The following is a 25,451-nucleotide window of genomic DNA, read 5'->3' as shown; positions in this document are numbered from 1 at the left end:
CTTTATCATCTTAGTTTTTATTGAATATTTTGAGAGCATTAGATTAAAACATTCAGTTAGGAAGGAAACTTCATTTCAGCAATTCCTTGGTGCCGTTTTCTTTCTAGCTAGTCATTTTAAAGCATCCTGGAAAACTCCCTGTACTTTTTCTATATATTTCCTTTGCTATTGTTGTTGGTGAGCATCATGCTGGTGAGAAAATAGCTTGCTTCTCTACAAAAAATCAACTTGCTTCTCCTGTCTAGTTCCTGTAGTCCTTTCTTTTGAAATAATTCCATATTTGATAATACCAAACTCATTCTGATGTTATCGTGTCATCAGTGGAACTGATTATGAGAAGAAGCTGATAAAAAACATGTTGATAAGCTGTTTAGCAGTAGGTGCCATTGCAGTCCTGCTTAGATGATTGCTTATGAGTTTTTGCGATTTGCCTAAATGTGGCACTGAATGATGCAAGTTGGTTTCTTTGCTACGTAGCTATCAAGGATACTTGCAACCACCTATGCTAAAGGAATTTTTTAGAATTAATAATGGTTGTCTTTGCTTATTTTAGTGAATTTCACTACAAAAGTTTTGACATAGAGCTGCAATTTTACTGACAAGTAGTAGAATGTCTGTGTATACCAGATTATTACAGAAAACAAAATCTTACTGGTTTTAGCAAGGAATGCTGCTTGTTGTAGACCGTTGTGTGAAACCATGACGTTTCTACCCAATAAAATTAAAACTCCTTTTGTTTACATGTATAAAATTGTTCCAAGTAATCAGAAATAAAATTTTATCAGTAGTAATCAAGATATCTTTCTATAGGTTAAAAAGCAACCTGAAGTTAAATGGCTATTGGTACAATCTATGACTTTATTGCAAACAGATAAGACAGAAGATCTGATATGACTAATAAATCTTAATGTTCAGTGATCACTTCTCATTATTTCTTATCCAAGTCATAGTTATATAATTATATATTTTTTAAAATAATTCAGTTATATTGTTTCATATTAAGATTTGATTTTCTGTTGTTTGGTGTGCAATCTTCCATTTAGGAAGTCCCTGAGCTCCCTAGGAGCTGGAAAAATATTTTAGAGAAGAATCACTTCATGTTTGCCCTGGTTTTTATGCTGTTCCATAGGCTAACAAGCATTTAACAGTTGGACTTGATCTGAAAGATCTTTTTCCAACCTAAATGATTCTATGATTCTATGATCTACTACTAACCACTGTTGAAGACAGAATATTGGGCTAAATGGACCTTTTGTCTGGTCCAATACAGCTATTTTGATGTTCTTAGAATTTTTGTGGATAGATAAAAATCTGCCCACACTGATCATTTTGTGACTATTATTTTTTGGCTTGTGTATGTCATTATGCATAAGAATTTGGTCTGAAACACTTCATGGAAAGACAACATACCGTCATAATACCATCAAAATTAATAAGGTCACTATGTAAGAGAAATGACACTTCAGGATTTAAATTTTAGATACTTTAGATGTTGAGATATTCTAAGATGAAGAGTTAATATAAGAAAAGAAAGCTAATGGTAATGTATCTTTCCCAAGTCATTTGGCCAAATGAAGCCTTCACATTACAGATTTCCTTACCTGGGGCTTAGGGAAGAAAAGAGCAATATTCTTTTCAGAAGAGAAGAACTAGTACCTGTGTGTATATTTTTATTGCCTTGTGTAAATGAATAACTGAGAGATCTTACCTACACAGTCAGGTTCAGTGTCAGCTGTACTAACCAGAAAGTACCTCTGGAAGTTTGCCTTCAAGCATAAAATTAGTCTCTTAATATTAGGAAAAGTATGGAAATCAAAACATTTATTTCCGAGTATTAAGATAATTAATCCTTGGGATGTTAGTTTGATGTGGCCAAAAGTGAGTCTTTCCCATAAATGTTATATAAACTGTCTTTAGTAAATACACATAACATGAGAAATTACAGGCTGCATCCATATAGTGTGGCTCGTTAGCTCAAGTTAGGCAAAAATAGAGGAGATGTGTAATTCATGGAATAAAAATCCATCAGCTGTGGCTTAAGAAGTTCCTGAGCCATAGTGTCCTGCAGGCTGGGAAAAGTGTAACAAGTCCTGGTGTATGTCTGCCAACTTTCTATAGTCTTCCAAAGGGTATTTTCTACTGGCCATTGTTGGCAACAGGGACTCTTGAGATAGTCTATTGGTCTAATTCAGATTAATTGCTTTTCTGTTCCAAAATCACTGGGTATATATTTATTTAAAAGTGTGTCTATGTGTGTGTATATAAAATTTGGCATCAAAGCTTTAAAAAAAAAAAGCATACTTGGAATTCTTTAAAAAGGGAGATTGCAAGTATTAAAATGTTGGTAATATGTCAAGTATTTTTCTTTGCTAATTCATTATTACCTTGGATTACCTTGGATTTTTTTTTTATTATTTATGTTAAGCATTGCATGGTATAACTTGCAATTTATTTTTCTGAAAACAGGTGATTTTATAATGAACATATAAAATCACACATTTTTTTATAAAAATGTGGTGCTCGTTACATCAGAAAAATATTACTGCATGCTGCCCTGTATTTTGTAACCTTTGGTTTATGCAGGAATATGCTGAATTTCAGTATCGGAGGAGGCACAGACAGCGTCGACGTGGAGATATGCACAGTCTGCTGAGTAATACTCCGGATCCAGATGACCCCAGTGAGAGTACATTAGGTATGTTCCTGCCTGGGGCTAGTTTTCTTTTCTTCCTGCTTCAGAAATTGCTAGTAGTGACCACAGTGTTTGTTCTTCTGTGGATACACTTTAAAGAAGTTTCAAGTACATTGCTGTATTTTCCAGGATACAACATAAAGGCTTATCTCTGCATTTTTGTATGTGATCTGAGAAGTGTTGCTAACTTCATTGTGGCTGGTCCTCTTTTTAAAGAGAAATGCATTGATCTTCCCACTAACAGCTCCTCAGCTATTTAGAGCAGGTTTGCTTATCTGAAGAAATTTTGAAGGGCACATACTTCATATGACAGCCTTATCTATATACCAGCTCTTTTACGCCAATTAAAAGAACCATTGGTGCATAAAGACTGTAGCAGAGGGTTCCCCTGCTATAGGCCTGCTGGAAGATAGTCGTAAGGCTGTATTCCAAAACCCTGCTCAGAAACTCCTGTATTGACAGCCAGGAAACATGTTGGCATGGGCTAGGACTTCCAGCACGCTGCTCTTCTAAGCAAGTGCAAGGGCTGGTAGCGCTGTCCCTTAAGGTCACTGTAACTTGGCTGTCTGGGCTGTCTCCGTTCTGCCAGGAGCTTGTGCGAAGGTACAAAAATAGCTCGAATCCAAATCATACTGTGACACCGTTTCTTCAGAGCTGCTTGCCAGTTGTGTGCTGGGTCTCTAAGCCATGCTGCACAAACTCCCATCGCTGCATCTCATGAACTTAAGTCCTATACATAGCTTGTCCTTTAAAAACAAAAGGAGAAATCTTTTACTGAGGAGAAATAAACAAATGCCTTCTTTATTTTAGAAACAGTAAAAAGAATTTTGGTAAGCTTTGGTCCTTCCCTATTACAAGCAAAAGGCAAAACCATCTTGTTAGTTTGAGGACTAGAATTTGACTGAATCCTTGGATATTGTAGTGACGACCAGTGCACACTGTTAAAGCATGCAAGAGAAAATTAGTTTGTCTCACCTTATTTCATTATGAGTTTTGAAGTGGAAAATTCCATTTGCCAAAGTCAAAAGAGTTACATTAGTTTTTCTGGAAACAGCATTTTACTTCTATTTTTTTGCTGGTTGTTTTAAGAAAACAGCAATGTCAGTGATTGCTGAGGTATACACTAATGACTCTACTCTTAATTGTGCTGCAATGTTACAGTAAAAATTAATGTAATGCTAACATTACAGCTGAGTTGTTGTCTTTGAAAGAACAGAGAAATGGGAAAACATTGGTTGTAATGCACCTGTAAATGCATCCTGTATTGTGTCCAGCACAGCATTTTTCAGGACTTCCCATAAATCAAAATCATGTGTGTGCCTTAGAAGCACTTCGCCCCTCCTGCCAATGGGCTCATGCTCCTGATGGCATACCCCATCCTTTCAAAGAGATGAAGAAGGGTATTGAGAGCAGAAAGGCACAAATGAGCCAAGCAGTCACTCCTAAAACAGTGGGACTGGTGCTTTGCCACTGTGTAAGAGTTGGTGTGGAAGGAGTGTTTTGGATTATTTCATTCAGAGTGAATAAAGGAGTAATTACACAGCTGGGATCCCAAAGGAAGGAAGAGATTCTGTCAGTAAATAACAGTGGAGAAGGCTTCCTCACTGGTTCTTCAACCATTTTTGTTTCAATTGCCCGAACAGACACTCAGGAAGGTGGCAGTAGTAGAAGACATGGCACCTCCATGGTGAGTTCAGCTTCTATGGGTATTCTGCACAGCTCTTCGCTTCATGACTATACCCCTGTCAGTCGCTCTGAGAACCAGGATTCTCTTCAGGTATCTCCCCTAATCTCTTTTCCATTCTCTCTGCCTGCCTTGCCTTCCTCTGCTTTGCTTTTCTGTGTCATTTTGTCTCTCTGCAAATTTTCTTAATTCTTGGATGAGAAAGGGAGAATCTAGGACAACATATTATACGTTCACACCGGTAAGAATTGCTAAACAATCACTAATGTAACAATAGTCACCTTTTAAATTCTATTGTCAACTGTGTCAGCAAGAATTGATTCTGATAAATGGCATGTAGGAATAATGAGTGAGTTCCAGATTTGAGCCCAAATTCCTTTTCATCCAAACTACGTAACAAGATGAAAGTTTTATTCTGAAAGCAACCTTATCTATTTCCACAGGCTCTGAGTTCTTTGGATGAAGATGACCCAAACATCCTGCTAGCTATTCAGTTATCCTTACAAGAATCTGGCTTGGCCATAGATGAAGAAACTAGAGACTTTCTGAATAATGAGGCATCTTTAGGAGCAATAGGTACCTCTTTGCCTACAAGATTGGACTCTGCTCCCATAAGTATAGATAACCCAAGAGGAGCTTTGAGCAGCTCTGAGCTGTTAGAACTTGGTGACAGTCTGATGAGACTAGGTGCAGGCAATGATCCCTTTTCAGCTGATCGTGTTCATTCACACCCCTGCAGTGATACAAGAAGTGGATTATACTCAACATCTAGTGATGCTGATTCCAGCAGTCAGGATCCCAATACCAATGAGAATCTACTTGGAAATATTATGGCCTGGTTTCATGACATGAACCCACAGAGTATTGCTCTGATCCCCTCAACAAGTACAGAAACGGATGAGGATTTGCAGCAACCCAGTACTGAAGACAGGTCAACAGGTCAACCAAATCTTATAGACACAGGGCTGGAGCCTCAGGAAGAGCATGCGCTATTTGAGGATGCACTCAAAAATGAAGGCAGAGGAACCCAAACAGAGGAAAGCACTTCTGAAGAAAACATTATTCCAGGCGAAACAGTATCACAAAGTGGTGATAGTAACAGGGAGGTAACAAGCACCCTGGATGCTTCAGGAGATACTTCAAGTCAGACTCCTCAAACCTCAAGTGAATGGATTGAACATGTGCATCTGGTATGAATAAAAACTAAATCTGGAGTCCATGAATGGCGGTGACAGATGGTACACTATGTGGAGTAAGCATTATGGAGGCTTTGATCCACATAATTACAGCTCAGTTGTAACCACTGACGTAACAACGGATATTTAGGAGTTCTCTTGAATTGTAGTTCTTTATAATAATGTGAACCTTTCAAGGAATATCCTTTGCATTTAATTAGGTAGTACTTGCCTTTTTGCTCTCAAGAAAAAGGAATAAGTAGGTCGTATTCCACATTCCTAATACAATGCAGCATCTGTTTAGCCTTAGGTTGATGATCCTTAACTTGAAAGTACGGATTAAAGGCTTACACTGATTATTTTGGTTGGTTTTCCTAAGAAATAGTTTATTCCATTTTTTAGAACTCATTCTTTCACCAGCATAACATTTAGCAATTCATTTGCATTTTGGTTTTGTGTTCCATAACTTTTCCTTACTCATTTTTCATTTTTGTTAGCAGTGTGAACAGAGGTATTTAATGCTTCTCTTTAGTACTGCTCCAGGAACAAGTTTTAGGGGATTTTTTTTCCCATTAAAATCAAAGATTTTTTCATGTCTATTTACAGTCCAAATGTGCCAAACTGTGAATAGTTAGCTGGCGGTAGCCTAACGAAACAGTGCAGTGTTACTCTATCAAACTAATCCCCCAATTCTTAGCGGTGAAAGAAACCACTGGGTAGCATTGCTTCTCTAAATTTAACTGGCATGTGTTGCCATGGTGACTGCATTTAATTAAATGTAGCCTGTATCTTAAGTTAATAAAACCTAATGCTGCTGTTAAACAGTTATTTTAAATATTAAAATACAGTGAGTTAGCAACAGCTATGCTGTATTTTAAGAGACACTTTAATGGAAGTGCAATCATAGTTCTTTGTTTTCATAATTCTACAAAGCATTCTATGCACTAGTAGTGCAATTACTTTTAATGATAACATTTTATAAAAATATAGGAATACAGAATTTTCATATATTAGCCAGTCCCACAATTAAAGTTCGGATAACACATTCTGCTCAACATGTTACGGTGCCTTTGCCTAACCCAACTGGATAGTTGCCACAGTTAAACAAGTAATTCAAATTCAGTGTCTGTTCTGGAGTAACTATGCTATTAATTGCAAAGACCTCCATAAAACCACCCATGGCCTTGCCTTTACAGTAAATAACTAAATGTTCAGTCAGTGTTTTTGCATAAACAAAACACTGCTAGGTATTTGTTCAATTGCACAATATTCATTTGCTGTGTGATTACTGTTTAGTGTAAAAAATAAAATTTAAAAAAAAAAAACACAAAAACCCCTTTTCCTAGTTGTTGTACCGTGAAAAAAAAAAATACTGGTTTTAGATTTGCTTAAAAGCATCAATCTACAGTTAGTGAGATACAATGGTACAGTATGTAATTACAACTAGAGTAAGTTGTTGAAATGGCTGTTTTAATTACATATAATCAAAACTTGTCATAACATGAGCAAATTACATACACTCCATTTTAAGTTTTGCTTAACTGTTACCAGAGATTTGTTGATATGATATAAAAGTTTATTACTACTGAGTGTGTATAGGCAAGTGTCATGATAGCAAAGTTTATGTATTGATTACTGTGAGTTCAAGTGAGTGTTTTGGTAACTAATTCATGCAAATCCAGCTGTTGAACCTTGCAATCACAAGGTTCATACTAGTAAAAAATGAAATAAGAATATTTTCCCCTTACCCCATAAAAACCTAGTTCATTTTGCAAGCATCTTTAGAGAGAATGGAATAGAATAGTCTCAAATAATTTTCCAACTTTTCCTCTAGCCACCCTACTCCTGACATAATACTGAACCTTTGGACATCTTTGAAAAATACCTATTTAAAATTGTTCTATGGTAAAAAATCCTTCAACTGAAACAGTTTTTCATGAACGACTATCTTGAATTGGTCTGAAAATTGTTCAACTCACACAGCTTCCTTGAATTGTAATTTCTGAATAGGAAGATTCTCACAAAAAGATTGTGTATTGCATTGAGATGTCTTGCAAAGTTACAGTAAGATATGTAAGAGTGCTCTCTGTGAAGATAGTGAAGTTTGTGGGTTCTGGTTTTTTGTAATTTGGTTAGGTTGTGCGGTATATCCATTGTTTCCGTGTTACTCTTATGAGCATGAAATTAGCCTATTAAATTTGTATTTTCTTGGTACTTATTTTAACACCATAGTCATTGACTTTACAATTCAAAAATAAAGTTTGGCAAGACTATTTTGTAAACCTGTTAATTTTATAATGTAAAAAAATTACTCTAACCTTGAATTGTTATTTGCACTTTCATAGTCTATACTTGATACATTCCCACTTTATATACAAGTAGGATACTACAACCATGTAGATGTTTGGCCAAATGAATGCTGTTAATAATATGTAAAATTCTTTGATTAAACATTTATTACTTAAACTAATTCCATTCTGTTTTATTATATCTTAGACTTACTGTAGCAGATTCTTAAGACTGATGACAGACATTTTTAGGATATGTTCAGTCCCGTGCCGGATTAGCTAGGGACCATATAGTAAGTTGAGTGTTTTGATTTGTAAATATAAGGTACCTATATTCATTAAGCTTTGAAAACAAAATCAAAAATAGACAATTTTGTTGCAATTGCTACAGCCATATTGTGCACTTGTTTTTTGTAAAGAGTAATGCCTTGTTGTTACAAATAGTGGTGTTAAAGAGAGTGGGGGGACTAATTTTTGCGGAAGATCCTGTTAATCAGAGTTACTGTAGTGCCACTTAATATCCAGTCTCCATTGTTACCAGGAAATTCCAGACTGCCTCCGTTACATTAGCAGGCACTAAACTATTCTGTTCATTGTTACAGTAATTTCATTAGCTTCCTCCAACAAGCATGCCAAGATGCTGGAGAGCTTCTAAAATCTAACGTACAAAGTTGGATTAGTCACTGTAAGGCACTTTCCATCACCTGCTGCTGTGGTGTGTCACTGCATATGCTGCAATTAGCAAGTACTGAGTTTTACTAAGATCGTGAGTATCACAAGAGAGGTTTTTGGTTTTATGGCAGCTAGAACATACTAATAGATACACAAATTTAAAACATTTTCTGAGGTGTATAAAATCACAACAATATGCTTCAAAATCAGAGACCCCCGACAGCCCAGTTTCAGAGGTCTATTTATCAAGGCCAATTTCACTATTACCGTCTCCTTCTCTCCCTCTCTCCCAGCATACACAAGGCATCCCACTGTAATACTCACAGAGGCTGGTAAGAATGGAAGCCAAGCATAGATATAATTATAGCTTGTTTCTTTACTAAAAGTTGTCTAGACAATCTACTCAGAATTAGACAATATACTGATTATTGTCCTTATTACTTTCCTGTAGATCAGCCAGATATGGAAACCTGAAAGATGTAGAGAAGCAAGTGATGATGCAAAACTCAGTGTCATTTTTACCATCTCGTCCTTCTAACTGAAGAGTAAAGCACAAGATGTGCATCAAAAGGAGGAGGTGGATCCCCTGTAAATACTGCATAAAGCTGTGTTTGCTGTCAGTCTGTGTGAGGGTAAGGGAATGAAGGAAGGCTTGACTTTCTGTAATGATATGCTTTCATTCCACTTCAAAAATAGGCAAGTATAGAATGTATACTATTCTCCAAATATATAACAACATAAAACAATTTAAGTAGTTCATAAAAAAATACTAAAAAAAAACAAAGTAAAGAAAAAATGTTTCCTAACTTAACTGCAAAGCCCTTTTTTCCTGAAGTCTTAATAAAGGTTACATCTCACCAACAAAATCTTAAAGCTAACTGCTAAGAGGATGGTGTTATTTTAAAATTATGCCATTCTTGATCTTTACAGAAATCCTTTCTGCAGTGAAATACAAACTTGAGAAGGTGTTTTGCATATATTTTTTCTTTTTAGGTCATTTGCATGAATACCAGATAAATGGAATATAAGCAAGAAAATATTTCATGTATCCAGATAGATGTTCAGTACTGCAAATACATAATCTTCAGGACTCAGATTATAGTGATATTTTCATCCAAGCATAAGTGCCTTATCTACCACAAGATATTGGAAAAAAGATGGAGGATTTTGTCTCGGGGTTTTTGCGTAAGAATTGTTCATTACATAAGAATGATTTACCTTTACATAAATGGTTTTAAGGAGTATTTATCAGTTTATGAACCCAGGTGTTTTTCTATGAGCAACAGTGAACATAACTATCAAAATTTTTCATCAGCTATATTTTGCACCTTCTGCTCTAATTATCTACTGATAAATTTTATTTATAATAATCTATTTGAAAAAAGCTCTTACTCAGACACTAACATTTTTACTCTGCAAGTGCCACAGTCACTTACATTTTTTAGAATGGCAGTCCATGTAGCCACCATCATCATCTTTAGAGATACAAACAGCAATGTCATATTCATTAGCCAGCCAACATTCACTAATGCAGTTGCAAAGAATACTAGAATTTATACATGTTATAGCAGAAACCTTTACATTCTGCAATTAAAAAAAAAAATCTTATTTTGAAATTGGTCCTCTTTATTTTCTGTTCAGGCATCTGGAGTTTGAGGCCCTCCTTCTACCATGATGTCTTTACGTATAATTCAGCAGCAGCCACCCACTTAAAATTCCAGTTCTGTTTTTTGGAGCATATGCAGACAGTGTTATTGAGCACAGCAGTCTAAATTCTGCTTGGCTATAATTCAGCCATCCAACTCCATTCTCTATGATTTGAGATTAATTCTGTTCCAGAAGGCAGAAGAAATGGGTAGACTTTTTGATGGTCTAAGTAAAAAGCACATTTATTCTATTTGTACAAAGTGAACACAATATACATGGCACAAAAAGAAACATGAAGATGTAGACCTTTATGGTGTATATAATGTTTATTCGTTATACAAGGAGATGTGCAAGGTGTTTGGATGAAGTAACTTCCCCTTGATACACAGCCAATCTTGATGGATTTTTGCACTTTCTGTTCCCACATAGGTATTCTCAAAAACAGTATTAGAGATTTAAATTAGATAAGTGGGTGAGATAACACCAGAGATGCACTTTGAATAGACTATCAAAATACTATGCTAAACACTACTGCTCCAGATAGGACATAACCTATTTGTAGCAACTGTTAAAAAACCAAAGGACAAAATGTTTTTCATAAATGATCTTACTCTGCTCTATAGACTCACATTGGAAATCTTTGCACTGAAACACAATTGCAATTTGTTATGTAAAGAAAATACATCATCTTATAATTTCCTATTGCATTGCTATTTTCATGCTTGTCAGCCCTTCCAGTTTGGCTTGGGTACAGGGCTTCTGCTATATCAACGCAGCATGGCAGCCCAGTTTCATCTTTGAAGAAACTTCAGTGAACTCAAATAAGGATGATTGTAGTTTTATATTCCATTGTAATAACAGTGTAGAGAAACGTTGAAGTTCACTAACAGAGCCAGACAAGGAATAAAACGAGGACTGTAGGAAAACTCCCAGACTAAACTGTGGAAAAATATCCTAGGTAAGTTGAACTGGTTGCAGAATCCAACAAATAGAGCAACATGCTGCAAATTTTCATGGACAATGAGGTATAGTCACAATTGTCTCACATACTCACAGTTATATTTGCCATAGCAGGATGGCACAAAGAATGCCAAGGGCACAGGTGCTAAGATCAGAACCAAGAACATTTCAGGTACTGCAGTGAAGTCCCACTGGAGATAAGGAATGAAACTCGGGCTCAGTTTACTGCATACTACAGCAAGTCCTTTGACTAGTGTAAGAAGAAACAAAAAGTCACAAAATTATATCATAAGCCTGCCACATTTCAGGAGTCTGAAAGGTTCCAACTATACATTTCCTCGGAAACAGGGACTCCCAATGCAATGTATAGAACTGGAGCAATGGAAGGACTTGAGCATCGCTTTAAAAAATGCAGCTGAGCCTGCATCAGAAGGGGCAGGACGGAGGTGCCTACCCCAGAGGAAAAGTTCACTGAAAAAAGCCCATACAATGACAATCCCAAGTAGCTTGTTAAGTGCAGCTGACTGAAAAGGACTTTTTTTTTAATTTAAGTGTAAAGCAGTAATAAACTGTCAATAGTAAAGAGCTGAAGTTGGTTTGCACTTAGTATGAAATCCAACTGGTAGATCTCCTTTATATAGTTTTACTAATCAAATAAAGAGAAAGTCTATGTGATTAACAAGTTAATTTACATGCACAGTGGGAATGTGCATGGTGTACCTTCAGGAATCAGTGTTGACTTGCAGCTGTCATACTAGCTTATAATGAGACATGAAAACATTCTTTAACAAAAAACATACATGAAGAAAATGACCTTCTGTAGTCACAATTAACAGCAGCACCTAGTTTTGTCACTGGTGCAAAAAGAGAGAATCCCAAAGTTAAAGTGAGATTGCACCCAAGGACCACATCATTACATCAGCATTGTAAAGGCTGAAAACCAAGGCTAAAGTATTTTTAGTGGCATGCAGTTTAGCTGGAACCACTAATTAAAATCCTGTTCAAAGACTTACATCAAAACTGCTCAAGATCTGTCTCAAATGAAGCAGAAACAGTAACCTGTAAAGATAACCTGTTAAGCAGAAAGCCTGTACTACAGGATCCCCATTTGCAAGAAGACACACTAGTGAAAAACCCTCAGCTGTTACAAAAATAAGTCCTGACAGCCTGAACTGACAAAACATGACAAGTGCAGAAATACTGACTTTTGTTAAAAGGTGTATTTTTGCTGTTCTTGTATCACAGAAGCATTTTAGAGTACAAACGAAGTAGTTCTAGAGACAGCTTTAACATGCTTTAAGAGAACAAAGTACTTGTGGTAATACGTTACCTCTGTCATTGCTTTACCTAGCCATGTCCCACAGGGCTAAAACCCAAAGACCTCACAAAATCTGGGGTTAGTTCTTGGCTCTACCACACACTTAAATGAGTAATTAAGATCCAGATTTTTTCAGAATATTTCAGCTATTGCCTGCAGAAAGAGTTAAGTATCGAGTAACAAAAAAGTCAACCCATGCTAATTTTATTGGGCATAACTAAAATAAAAGACATGCTGTTTTCAATTTTTGACAAAATATCCTAACCACTGCTCTTTCCATTACCTTTCAGGCTAGGTAGGGAGCCTCTCCATCACGGTAACTGTAATGGCCTTTCACAAGGCCAACAGAATAATCATACAAAGCACACTGTAATCCCAAGGTGTCATTTACTGAGGTTCCATTGAAATGACAGTCATTAATGAGGCCACACTTTGTCAAGAAATACTGAATTAAAACTCTTTTCTGCCAATATTATGTAAATATGGTTGGCTAAACCACAATGAATTAGCTTAAATTATCACCTCAAAATAGGTTTCATAAAACTTGAGCATTTTTTTTATTCAAGTTATTACTTAAAAGCAGAAGAAAAAAATCACAGTGGATAAGTTATCACAACAATATACAGTAGCATATTTCATTAGAATATATAGATATATGTAAAACAGATACATGCTACATTTGTGGCAGAAGAGGAAAAGACTCTGCAGCATTGTTTTGGAAAGACCAAAAGGGAAGAAGCTGGGAGTGGGGAAGATGGTAAAAAGGCTACAGTAAAACTGGAGTTGAAAAAACCCAAGTATTTCCAAACGTACGTGTTACTCATTAACACTGTTTCTTACCAAATTCACAGAATAAAAACCTTGACAAAGTATTAGGTACTCACCTGGATAGAAGTGGACACCTTTGCTCATTTCTACCCCATTTCTACAGACCGGTGATGCAATGCCAATGTGACAGCGCTGAGGGGGTCTGAGCAGTGGGGGACTTCTGAGGGCGGTTGGGAAGGAAAGCCAGCAGAAGCTGCAAGAAAAGTAGTGGGAAGAGTTTAAAGGTCACTGTTAGATCACTGATCTGCAAGATAATCACATAAAACTACAGAGGGGTGGATTAAAGAAGCAGAGACAAAAAACAACCACTAATAAACACCAAATTATGAACAGTTTGAAAGGAGATGAAAGTAAAATATGATTTAAATCAAAATGAGGAAATAAATTTGGCACCTGAGACAAGAAAGTCAAAGCTGGTGTGAGAGGAGTGCAAACAGCTAAGTATAGCTGCCCGTCAGTCAGTACCAACCCAAGCAAGTCCTCCAGCCACTGTACACTGCATGAGTGGAGCATCTATAAACGGATCCCTGCAAATTATGTCTATTAATTATGCAATTGTTACCGTAATACCATTGAATGAAATAGCCTCTATTTTACATAAAATAATAATTTGATTTTAGCAGGATCATTTTCCTTCATGTAAAAGATATTAAAGAATATGATTTGTCTTTGTGTCTACTGTGACCAAGACAAAAGAAAATAAACTTATTTTGCACCAAAGAAGGTTTAAGTGAAACCTAAGGATGAAAGATGAAGGCTAAGTATGGAAACTAAGAGGATGCAAATCCTCGTGTGTGCATGGGCATTAATTTCTTAACATCAGACTAGTGGAACATCTTCAAGGGATGGCTTGGGGCCATCTAAGTGGCATCAGGGTGAGGAGCCACTGTTAGATCCATGGTTCCCACATTTAGCTGGCAAAGCTTCATAAAGCCATGTGTTCATTCTCTAGCCTTTTAAATTATTATTTCATACGTGACTGAGGGTCCATGCAAGAGGGGCAGTTGGCTTAACGAAAACCAAAGCTGGCGTACATTGAGGGTAAGACCCGCAGTCACTGTTCTGAATCAGAACAACTATTTAAGTCCATCTCTTGTCCTCTAATTTTCCAGTGAGTAGGAAGGATGACAGCTGTATGTCTGTGGACAGCGGAGTCTGTCATCTCCCTACAAACAGGGAACCAAGCAGGTACCAGAGGCAGCTCCTGGGCTTTGCTGCACACATCGGGTCTCCCCCTTGACTGCTCTGGCTGTCGCCGGGACTGAAGGGACACTGATCTGTCGCCGTTTTTCTGAGGCATGAAATACGCCCTGCTTGGGACAGGAACCCTTTCTTTTTGGAGACCGAGAACCAACGCTCGCTGACTGCAGAAGAACAGCCTTTATGCTGCCACGACACTGATCCATGGAGCTGCCTGCCCCCAAAGCCTCCCCGGCAAGCAGAGGCCCCAACCCCTCCGGCAGGGCCGGGCCGCCCCGCAGCTGCCCGCCTCCTTTGCCGGGGCCCAAGCCGCGGTGCCCCGCGGGGCTCGGCCCAGCGGGCGCTGAGGCGAGGGGCGGCGAGCTGCCCCGCAGCCAGCAGAGGGCAGGGCCGGCCGCCCCGCTCCTCCCGGCGCGCCTCGCCTCGCCGCAGCGACATCCGCCGCCGGCGGGAAGGGGCCGGCGCCTGGGCCGGTGTTGGCGCCGCGCTCCCCGCCGTCTCTCTGCCAGGGGCCGCGGGCCCCGCCGCCGGCTGCAGGATGCCGTTGGGGTTGAAGCCCACCTGCAGCGTGTGCCGCAGCACCTCCTCCTCCATGTGGAAGAAGGGCGGCCAGGGCGAGATCCTGTGTAACAACTGCACGGCCCGCTCCGCGCCGCCCGGGCCCGCCGCTTTCGCCACCACCTCGGCCGCCGCCCAGCACAGCAACGGCGGAGGCGGCGGCGGCGGGAAGCAGGTGAGCCCGCCGGGGCCGAGCTCCGCGCCGGGTCTTGGCGAGGCGGACAGGAACGGGCCGGCCATACCCCCGCCCGTGTATTTATTCAGTAATTTCCCCCCTAGAGTAAGCAGGAGATCCACCGGCGGTCTGCGCGGCTGAGGAACACCAAGTACAAGTCGGCGCCCGCCGCGGAGAAGAAGGTTTCCACGAAGGGCAAAGGGAGGAGGCACATCTTTAAGTTAAAAAACGTAAGGTGGTGCGTGGCTTTTTGCGGCCGGGATGAGCCGTGGCGAGCTGCGGGGCCTCGCGGGCTCGGGCAGCCCTGTGCCGGGGCGGCGCTGACCGGGAGCCCCGTCCCATCCCCCGAGGAAACGCCTCCCACGGCGGGCCCACAGGCCCCGGGCCCCGCCTGGTTCACCGTGCCGGCGCGTTGGGCCCCGGCGCGGGGTGTTGCAGCTCCTGTCGCAAAACCAGACTGAAACCTGGATGGGATGTGGTGGCAGTCGCTGCCAGAGCCGGTTTATTACCCAGGCGCATGGGCATGCCTGCCTGCGTGATTCACCGCTCCGTACAGCATCCACTCCTTCAGGCTCCTTTCTTGAGGGAAGGAGTTTTGTGTAAATAGAAGCCAGTCATGTGAATTTAGTACTCACTTCGCTTAAAATCCTGAGAATGAAAATGTTAGCTTTATTGTTTTCCATTTAAAAGTACAAATATTTTAAATATTTGCACCCAGTTTCTTGTATTTACTACTTTCCTAAGAAGATAATGTATCAGTATGTTGTCTAAAAGGAAAAAAAACCAACCTGGAATTACATTACATGGTTGGTTTGTTTTAACGCTTTTGACTTTCCATTTCTGTGTTCTTTTCTCAGCCCATCAAGGCTCCTGAGTCTGTATCCACTATAATTACAGCAGAATCAATCTTTTATAAGGTACGGTTTATGCAAGTTTGTTTGCAAAAAAGATCTTGCCATTTCTATTTCCAATCTCAAAAATTATCATGGACAGTGAAAGCACTAGAGCTGTATTCACAGAAACTGTTCTTCCTTGCCTAGCAGTTGTGTAGGATTTTGCTCTGCGTTATGTTATTGCTGTTAAGTCTTGCAAGGTAGTTTACCACAGCAGTTTACACAGTTGTCCCATTTTTTTTCTTCCAAGAAAAAGATGCATCTAGTTTCCTTAGTAATGATTACGGTTGAGGTTTTTAAACTTTTAACTTCCACCTTGCAGAGGTCAAGCAAAAGTGACTATAGCTGATTATTTAAATTTGTGTGATGTTTTGTTCCTTAGGTGCAGAGAATATTGCCTGTAGAGGGAATGGGTTGCACTGCCCTGACATCTAAATTGGCTCCCATTTCAGAGCTGGGTGCAAGCAGTCTCAAACACCCCGGGAACAAGATCTGTTGACTATTGCAATGAAAGCAGAAGCTGGCCTTCTTGCATTCCTACTTGAGAGCACTTTTACCAGCGTGCCACGGTGTTAGTGTTTTGAAGTTCTGAAATTTGCTTCTGTTTCCTGGTAGTACAAACAAACCACTTGAAATTTTTTCCCCCAAAGAAAAGGTCAGGATAGCCACTGGGAGACTGCACAGCCAGAGGAGAAGTGGTAGACTGAGCTTCTGCATGCTCTCTGGAGACCTGATGCTTCATGTCTCATATGCTAGATGAATCTCTGTTTGCTGTTGACTAGTTCAAAAGAGAATTGATGTGTTTTCTTGTGTGTTTTTGTTTTTAGAAATACCTAAGAATTATGTCAAAAGTTTTGCTTAACCTGATCTCTGTATACAAAATGTTTCTATTTTGATACTTCGCTGCATTGTTGAAAAGGGGATTGTATGGGGGTTTTGAGGTCTTTTAAATCTGTTTTAAAAACAAAACCCTCCTGGATGAGTCTTGGCAAACTGATACTGATAGCATAGGCACTGCGTTGTGCTGTGCGACACTCTTGGAACATGAAGGGAGCAGCCTTTGCTCTGCAGCCTCAAACATTACAGAGCACCATGGAAGGTGGCAGGAGGTGGATCTATGTTTTGGGACTCCTTTGCATTCAAATGGGTGAACTTCTTCATGCACAGAAAGCTGCTTTCCCTGCACACAGGGAAATTACTGCAGTTACTTTTTCTAGAAGGTGGTGTCGCACTCTCCCACTTCTGACAGAATGAGACAATCTCCACTCTGCAGACAGGAGGCGTAGCCTCAGACTCCTAGGCATTGGGTGATTATGTACAAGCAGTGCCGATGACTGCTTAGGTGAGACAGTTCTTTTGCATGTGGCTGAATTAAGGCTGTCTTTCAAGATTGGGGTAATTTGAGGTAATTTAAGGTACTGATACTTAAGAATGAATGAATCGGAATCACAGAGTGAAGCTTCTAAAATCAGATTGTTTGATGTAATTATCATTGCTATGTCTTCTAGGGTGTGTACTATCAAATTGGAGATGTTGTTTCAGTGGTCGATGAGCAGGATGGAAAAACATACTACGCTCAGATCCGTGGGTTTATTCAGGACCAATACTGTGAAAAGAGTGCTGCACTAACCTGGCTCATTCCTACGCAAGCCAGCCCCAAAGACTGTTTTGACCCGGCATCCTATATCATAGGTAATCTGTAAGCCTTCATTTTATACAACTACTTGTATGTGCCTAGACAAATCAGGGTTGTATTTTTTAAATAAACTTTTTAGCTTGTCACGATCGTTTATGCAATTTCCACATTTTAGACCCTAATCCTGTAAGCATCTTGTTTACTCCAATAACCTTTTTTATTTATCTTACGGATATAATATGATTAGCACTACTGCAGTGAGTGTGATTATCTGGGTATTTGTACTCACGGGCACAACTATAGTCTTGCGACTTTAAAGATCAAATTATTACTCCCTAGATAGGATCAAAGTGATTACAGTATAAACCCGATATACTAGTCCAAGCTGTTTCTTTTAAAGTGACCTGAATTAGTTGATCTTCATCTTGGGTTCTTAAAATACGTAACATGCAAGCACTGGCATAGAGAATGTTCTGCTAATGATTATAAAATTATTACTAATTCAGAAAAGTCCCTTTCACAGGCAGGCCACAAATAGTATCTATTTAAAACACATTAACTGAAGTACTTCACTCAGATAACTGAATGCCTCAAATAAGTTAAAAAAAACCAAATCAACCCAGCAAAAATAAAGATAGAGATTTCCTGGCTGGTATTTGAGGCTACTTTGCCAGGAAAGTCATTGATTGAAAAGGCACGTTCTTTAAGTGATGTTGGCTGTTGCATATTTAAGTCCTGCGTTCTCCAATTTTATACCTTTGAATTTTGTCTTTGAAGATTATTTATTTTTTCCTAGGACCAGAAGAGGATCTCCCAAGGAAAATGGAATATTTAGAATTTGTTTGTCATGCACCTTCAGAATATTTCAAATCTCGATCATCTCCCTTCCCTACTGTTCCTACGAGACCAGAGAAGGGCTATATATGGACTCATGTGGGACCTACTCCTGCAATCTCTATTAAAGAAACTGTTACCAATAATTTATAGTTTTTTAAAGGAATACTTCAAACGAGTTATTTTGGGTGTATTCTCAGGTCTGTGAACCCTATACAAAAAACTTAAAAAAATTATAAAATGTTCATTTTACTTTATGGATTATGGTACTTATTTATTTTAAATTATATCAAATCTTTTAAAGTGGAAGTTTTCTTTCCATTTGATGCGTTGTTTCTGTGCTCTGTTCTTCAGACATTATTGCTCATTTTGGGACAAAACCACAAGTTTCATGTCATCGTCGACTTTGGTGAGCAAATAATTGACTTCTGAAAGTTACCTTTAGAGTTCTTATTTTCTAACTTATTTTCCAGAAAAAGAGTTAAAAGACATACTCTTAATCATCTGACACTTCATGTATTTGTTCAATTTAGTTAACTGTGACTGCAGTTTTTGTTTACTTCTTAAATCATTTAAGACTAACTTCAGATAAACACTAAACTTGGTCAGTGACGCAGTTAACGGTTTCTGTTACACTGGAGAGGAGTGATCTTAGATTTCTCTTCTTCAGACTAAAATCTATCACACAAGACAGTACTCTATGTAACAGTCACCTTTTAAAGGAATTTTGTTTGGCTGAATCAAACGTGGGCCTATGTATTTAGCTTCCTGCTAAACTTTGCTTATATAAGGCCATAAATTTCTTGGAAAGCTGGATGCAGATTTAAAAATTAAAGTTACCTGGCTTTGTGGCATCCTCATGGCACAAACGTGTCTTCATTTCTTGAGGAAGCAAACAATGACGTATGATTTGAGTTTCACATTGTTACTATTTGTGCGTGTGTTACCTTGCTCTCTTAAAATTTATTTGAAATTGTTTTTTCAGTCTTTGCAATTAATGATGCTAAGAAAAAAATCCTCAAGCAATTAAAATAAAAAAAATTGCTAAGGGAAATAAAGACTAATTTTACATATTGACAATCTCGGTATACCAACGAAGATATTTAAATAGAACAGGAAAAAAGCCACACATTAAAATACCAATGTTAAATTTTTCTGCAGTAAACTTCTTACAAACCAGTCAGCTCCAAACACTAGGAGATGTGCTTGTATGGCCTGAATTCCCTGGGGTTAGTGTTTCCTGCTGCCTATGAAGGGTAAGAGCTGTAAGTGGCCTTAAATTTACATTTACAGATCTTGTCAGCATTTTTTTTTTATTGACATATGTGACCATAGCACCCAGAAGCCCCAAATCAGCTTTAGTATGTTGTATTAAAGTCTATAAAGGTTGCACTAGGCTTATGTTTTAAATTCATGAAAAGCTTTGGTTTAAGATTAAATACATTTTGAAAGTCTCAGGTATTGACAACTTCTAATACAGCAGGACCTGTGACAGCAGGAACCTGGCATCTTTGTTTCAGTCTGCAGCCTCAGTTCTGCCCTCTTCAAATACAAGGAAGACTAGTCAACCTTAAGGGAGTAGTGGCTGAATTTAAGGGATACTGTCAATAGTTCAAAATGCTCAGAAATTAGCAGTATACTGCTAATTGAGAGTTAAGTAACTTCAGTTGCTACATACATGAGCTGTGTGCCCATGTTCAGTGTGTTGCAATAGTTAATCCCAAGGTGACCTCAGTCCTGACATCCCTCTCCTTTCTCTCACTTCCTCTAGATTTCTTTTTTTGCTGATTTATCTTTATTAAGTTAACAACCATAAGAAAGTAAAAATAATGACTCTTAAAAGATATTTACAGTAACCAGAGTGACTCCCTCCACTCAAATGTTTTCCCTCCTTTTTCTGCCATACACAAGATTTTCACTTGGGATCACTGTAAAGTCCCTGTGCTTCCTCTGCATAATCTGTGAGGCTTTGCTCTTTTGTGGGCTGACTTTCAAGATCAGCTGCTTTCCTTGTCAAATCCTTGTAGGAAGAGGGAAGAAAACAATCCTTGCATTTAGTTTTGCTTTTTTGAGTTTCTACAATTTATGCCAAATGAAAAGTACTTGCTTGCCATTTGCCTTATTTGTCAATAAATTGTAATATAAAAGGGGCAGTTTAGAGAAGTATCAATGTGTGGTTTATGATTTGAAGTTTGTTTCACAGAATGACCTGCTGATACACAGGGCTCAGCACGCTCCCATGTCAAACAGCAGGTCATACTGAGAGAGGGTACTGCAGGCTTGCATTAAACACGTAATTTTGAAAGCTTAAGCAAAAGAAAAGAGTTTGGAGCAAGATAATGTCTTGCTCTTATGAAAAATAGTATGCTGTATAAATGTTCTACTTACAGTAGCAAAGAACAGAGCTCCAGGTAGAGGATATGTAACCTGGAACTTCTGTAGGAAACAGCAAAGACCTGTGAGCATTGCCACCGTGAAGTGAAAGCCAGAATCAAATAGAAATGTCATCCCTCACTGCATTTGAACCACCAGCAGCACTAAATTTAAGAAAGATGTATTCTGATTAGATTAAAAAAAACCCAAGAACCGCAAAAAGAACTGCACAATAAAAACAAAACTATCGAATGATGTAGTAGGTAATCTAAAACAAATGTAAATCCACTTCAGTTCTGTTGCTTACCTAACTGTGATAGACAATTATTTGCTCTGGGAAGATGCACGACACATCAGTTTTTCTTATGAGACAACCCGCAGGAACTTCAAATACCTTTTTAGCTGTCTGGGCTTGCCATTCATTAGGGAATGAAATAGGAAAAAATCACACACAAAAAAAAATCTACTTGTCAGCTGATTAAACACAAAACTTGTCTTCTAAAAATTTTTGCCAAGTCCCTAATACAGAAAAGGAGCTCTGCATTTAAACATTTGTATTTTATTTGCAGCAGTGTGATACAAAGCTACTGATACTGCCCCTGACAGATAGCGGGATTACAGGAACTGTACAGTACAGGCTAACTCATGTCAGTATATCTAAGAAGTGCTCAGCCAGTAAACCATTTGCATATGAATTTATAAGGATACAGACAATTGCCCTGATAACCAGCAGAATGCTTGAGGTGTTTGACATGTTATGCTTGTCAGGGTTTCCTGAGGACACCAAGCACAGTGAGACTGTCTTTAGCTGCAGTTGGCCAATACATTTGGAACCCCCCCAAAATTCCATGTTGTTAGGGATGGTGATTAATAAACTAACATCAGCGACGTGCACAAAGATAAATCCTGAAATTACTGCAGCTGACTTAAGCTTTTGCTCCTTTTCCTGGTCTGTTAATAAGCGGAAGAATTCCATAAAAAATACTTAGTTGATTCCTAATTCTGTTTTTGTTAACTTCTTAAACTGACTTCCAGTTTGATACTGCTGCTGCATTCCTACTGATACTCATGAATGTTTCCAAGAGAGGCTCCAAGAAAGGAACAGATAAATGGTAATATGTTCATGAGAAAAAAATATTTTGAAATACAACACATTCCACTTAGCTGTTTTGACTTCTCTTGCCCTTAGTATAGCAAACTTGTGGACAGAAGAATGAAGCCAGAACAGAGATTTGTGGGAGAGAGGGATCAGTCTTGGTAGTTTAACAGTTTCCAGCACAGACCACTCAGTTTTATTTTATTTTTTTACTGTGACCATTGCTAGTTTTGGAGGTGCAAACAGAACTAGTAGAAATTGAGTGACTCGATAAAACAGATATAAAGCTGTCATTAAAATCATGACAGATTATTTGTTGTTAAATAATCCATTAATGGTACTTACTTTTGTCTTCAGAGCAAATAGTAATAGGGTTGCAAATGCAGTTACTCCTCCAACTTGCATTATTGTCATTGTATGGTGGCAACTAAGGCATAAGAGGCAACCTGTTAGCTCAAAATGCTCAAGCAGAACACGAGCCAGTGGAAGAAAAATGCTTAAAAGATTTAATATAAAATAATTCCAAGTATTCCACTTCCGACTACAGTCTAAAAAGACAAAAAATACCTTTTTTTTTTTAGAGAGCTATGGAACAACGTCCCTTAGTAAATACTAAGTATTTTTATTTTAGTTTGTGATTATTTTGGGAAGTGCTAAAAAATAATCCAAATGGGCAAAGATTCTGATGGTAAGGTCCCTGAAGAGAGTGGATCTGCAAGCGATGTCTGTTATTAAAGCATTATAACTTTATTTATAGGTATTTGAACAATTGCGCTGTGCTGTTTTCTCCTGTCCAGAACATCAACCAGTAACATGGGAAGAATGAATGACTCTCCAGAGCTGCTTATGGACATAGCTGAAAGAACGGGACCTCCGAGAGCAATGTCTCTCTCTGAAAATTTCTCATATTAGGAAAATGAGGGGCAAAAGGAAGACCCGCAAAATAGACTCAACAGCACAAGGAACATTGCAGGATCCCATGGGGACAAGTTTTGATGTTCTGCAGCTGAAGGAGCTGAGCTCACCCATTATTCTCTCTTCTCTTGTTCGGTATCCCCCATGCCAAAACTTAGGTAGGTTTAATTCTTGCATCATTGGACTGTGAGTGGTACGCTACTACTGAATTTGTGGCCTTGTGTTAAGCTTTAGAGCTTTGCGACCAGCCAGCAAACTGGCTTTTCGTTAAGCAATTTTAGTTCTAAAGATGGAACGTGTAGCTAAGAGCTAAAATACACAGAGCATATATGCTATACTGAGTAATGCATAGAACATGCAGAGTGTGCCCTGATGACTACATTGCAGTTCCATCTGCCTCCAGGAAGAAAATATCCTTTTTGTAGTCATAGGAAAACTGTATTATCCAAGAACATTTGCCTTGCAGAACGGGAAAAACTTTCTGTGACAGAAATAATGCAGACATAGGTTTTTTTAAAACTGCTTTTTGCTGAGGAGAATTTTCGCTCCTGTATCTATATAGGAGAAATAAAAGAGCTTGCAATGGAAAAGTGAAAAATCACGGACTTAAGCAATGTACTTACCTCTGTTAAGGTGTAAGAGGCACTCATTGAAGTAATTTGGTTGGTGATTGTACACAGGATAATAGTAGCAATACTGATCCCAGTATAAAAAAAAAAGGAAAAAAGGAAAAAAAACATTTTTGGTGACTGATAGCTCAACTAAATATAGGAAATAACAAGTAACAGCTTTAACTGCTGAAAGCAAAGCATTCAGATTTCATATGTGTAAAGATCATCCACTAAATATTCAATTATTTATTCAATATATTTTTATATTATTGAAATGGAGTCTTAGTTACACAAAGCCATACTCCTTGAAATGGAAAAATGACTCATTTAAGATATATGTTTGTAAGTCATGTAAGTAATTTTTTCTCAGGCAGTTGTCATATGTTTGTAGGCACATCAAAAACATACTTTGGGTGTATATTAGATGTTTTTTTTATCTCTAACTTGCCTGAGTATCATTGAAGATTTGGAGATTTGTATTAGAAAAACACAAGGGTCATGCTTTTCCAGAATTGAATTTATTTAGTTTTCCAGGTTTTAATTTATGCCTAGGAGCTTTTTCATAAGCACTATATTGGCATAGCCGTGGGTTTTACAGTCTAACAAAGGCTTTTTTCTTCTGCTGTGTCTCTGCACCTCCTTCCAACTCCTGAACATGATGAGCAGAGCTACTGGGGCCAGTATGGACAGCCTTGGGTGGGCGAGATCTGAGGTCACTACGCAGAAGCCAGACTTGGGACCCAGTTAATAGATCCTGACTTAGAAAAAGCAACTTCCATTTTCCTTCCCCTCCCTGCCCAAGAGCCTCTAGCTGTTAGGGTTTCTTCCTCTTAACACTCTGCACCTCACCAAGTGTAGCAATGAGAGTTAACCGAACGTGTGGAGCCCCGAGCTTGCAGAGAAGCTAAAATGGTTGCAATTGGTGCAACAGACCAGCATAGACCATTTCAACTTGAAGGACTGGCTGAGGGAGAAAGAAAAACCTAACACTCAGTAAGTAGAATTTTATGGTTTTCAGCACACAGGGCTAGATATGTATCTATTTACTACCCTGGCATTGCAATTCCAGCCTTCAATGAAGAAAAAGGAGCATGGAAGATGTGAATAGAAAGTGGGAAAATGAGATTCATTTCCTTCTCATGCCATAATCCTACCAACCAAGAAACCCAAAAGATGTAGGAAGAGAAGTAGCAAAATACCAACCTGATCCACTCTGGTAGAGGTCCCGGGTGGTACTGTTAATAGCTGCTCAGTTCATAACATTTATCTGAACCAGCAGTTTGGTGCGTCATTTCTGTGTACTTTCGTAAGCAAAAGCCAGCAGTTCTCCAGCTGCTGTAACACCCTGGTTCTGGGAAAAGAGAAGGCAGTAGTTACAACAGTGTACAAGACTGCAACATACACATTTTGGCACATGCATTGAGCCCAACAGGATTGACAGAGTATCAGTGAATAAAAATGCCCCTTCTGCTTGTGCTCATTGCTGTTTCCCTTAGCTTTCTTTAAATGCTCCTCAAACCCAGGTCTCTTTACATCTACAGTTCCCAGAGGCCCAAGAACACAGAGTGATGAATTGAAACGTCAAAGATGATTGATGAACAGTAACAGACAATAACAGCACTGAACAGTAACGATTTTATACTGGTGATGGTATATAGGGTGATTTATGCTGCTTAGATTTCAAAAGTCTGTGCCTGTGATTGATGTTTTCTGGAGCCTGTGTGCTGAAGATGAGAAGGTTTATTCCAAGAGAGTGACCTTTCCTTTGTCCACATCAAAAATGTCCATTTAATAGATTTGGTGAGTAGTCTTACTTCCCCTACATTGCTGAAAAAGCAAGTAAAAGGAAAACAGCAATTGCCTACTTAAGGTAGACAGGCATCCTCTGCTTGTGTG

At 38.7% G+C, this 25,451-nt stretch overlaps 2 protein-coding genes across 25 annotated transcripts in view; both read left to right on the top strand.

The window, feature by feature from the left end:
• Positions 1-8,010, top strand: part of ANKIB1 (ankyrin repeat and IBR domain containing 1) — a 107,762-nt gene extending 99,752 nt beyond the window's left edge. For 2 of the 5 annotated variants that reach the window (XM_054814054.1, XM_054814055.1), the window contains exons 18-20: positions 2,584-2,695; positions 4,336-4,469; positions 4,820-8,010. In XM_054814054.1, coding sequence (XP_054670029.1) covers positions 2,584-2,695; positions 4,336-4,469; positions 4,820-5,572 — 999 coding nt within the window. In that variant the 3' untranslated portion in view covers positions 5,573-8,010. The remainder of the gene's footprint in view (positions 1-2,583; positions 2,696-4,335; positions 4,470-4,819) is intronic. The other 3 variants (XM_054814058.1, XM_054814056.1, XM_054814057.1) reach the window with 3 other exon arrangements.
• A 6,860-nt stretch (positions 8,011-14,870) lies between these two features.
• Positions 14,871-23,998, top strand: GATAD1 (GATA zinc finger domain containing 1). 20 transcript variants are annotated; one of them, XM_054817696.1, is made up of 8 exons: positions 14,871-15,197; positions 15,302-15,427; positions 16,055-16,114; positions 17,599-17,782; positions 18,523-18,760; positions 18,915-18,969; positions 21,969-22,045; positions 22,827-23,998. In XM_054817696.1, exons 1-5 carry the CDS (start codon positions 15,003-15,005, stop codon positions 18,711-18,713), a joined length of 756 nt encoding a protein of 251 aa, XP_054673671.1. In that variant the 5' UTR covers positions 14,871-15,002; the 3' UTR covers positions 18,714-18,760; positions 18,915-18,969; positions 21,969-22,045; positions 22,827-23,998. The 20 variants fall into 20 exon arrangements, with proteins under 20 accessions (XP_054673671.1, XP_054673662.1, XP_054673669.1 ...); XM_054817687.1 differs by having other exon boundaries at positions 19,722-22,045; positions 22,787-23,998; XM_054817694.1 differs by adding an exon at positions 19,722-19,816 and having other exon boundaries at positions 18,523-18,969.
• Positions 23,999-25,451: the final 1,453 nt, after the last annotated feature.

The sequence above is a fragment of the Grus americana genome, chromosome 2 (assembly GCF_028858705.1).
Source record: "Grus americana isolate bGruAme1 chromosome 2, bGruAme1.mat, whole genome shotgun sequence".
Lineage (NCBI taxonomy): Eukaryota > Metazoa > Chordata > Aves > Gruiformes > Gruidae > Grus > Grus americana.
Note: the sequence above shows the minus strand (reverse complement) of the source record. Positions and strands in the feature narration are given on the sequence as shown.

Coding starts and splice junctions, on each gene's coding strand:
- GATAD1 (XM_054817699.1), top strand. CDS start 15,003: ATGCCGTTGGGGTTGAAGCCCACCTGCAGCGTGTGCCGCAGCACCTCC. Junction 15,198..15,301: donor GCGGCGGCGGCGGGAAGCAG/GTGAGCCCGCCG, acceptor TTTCCCCCCTAG/AGTAAGCAGGAGATCCACCG. Junction 16,115..17,598: donor CAGAATCAATCTTTTATAAG/GTACGGTTTATG, acceptor TATGTCTTCTAG/GGTGTGTACTATCAAATTGG.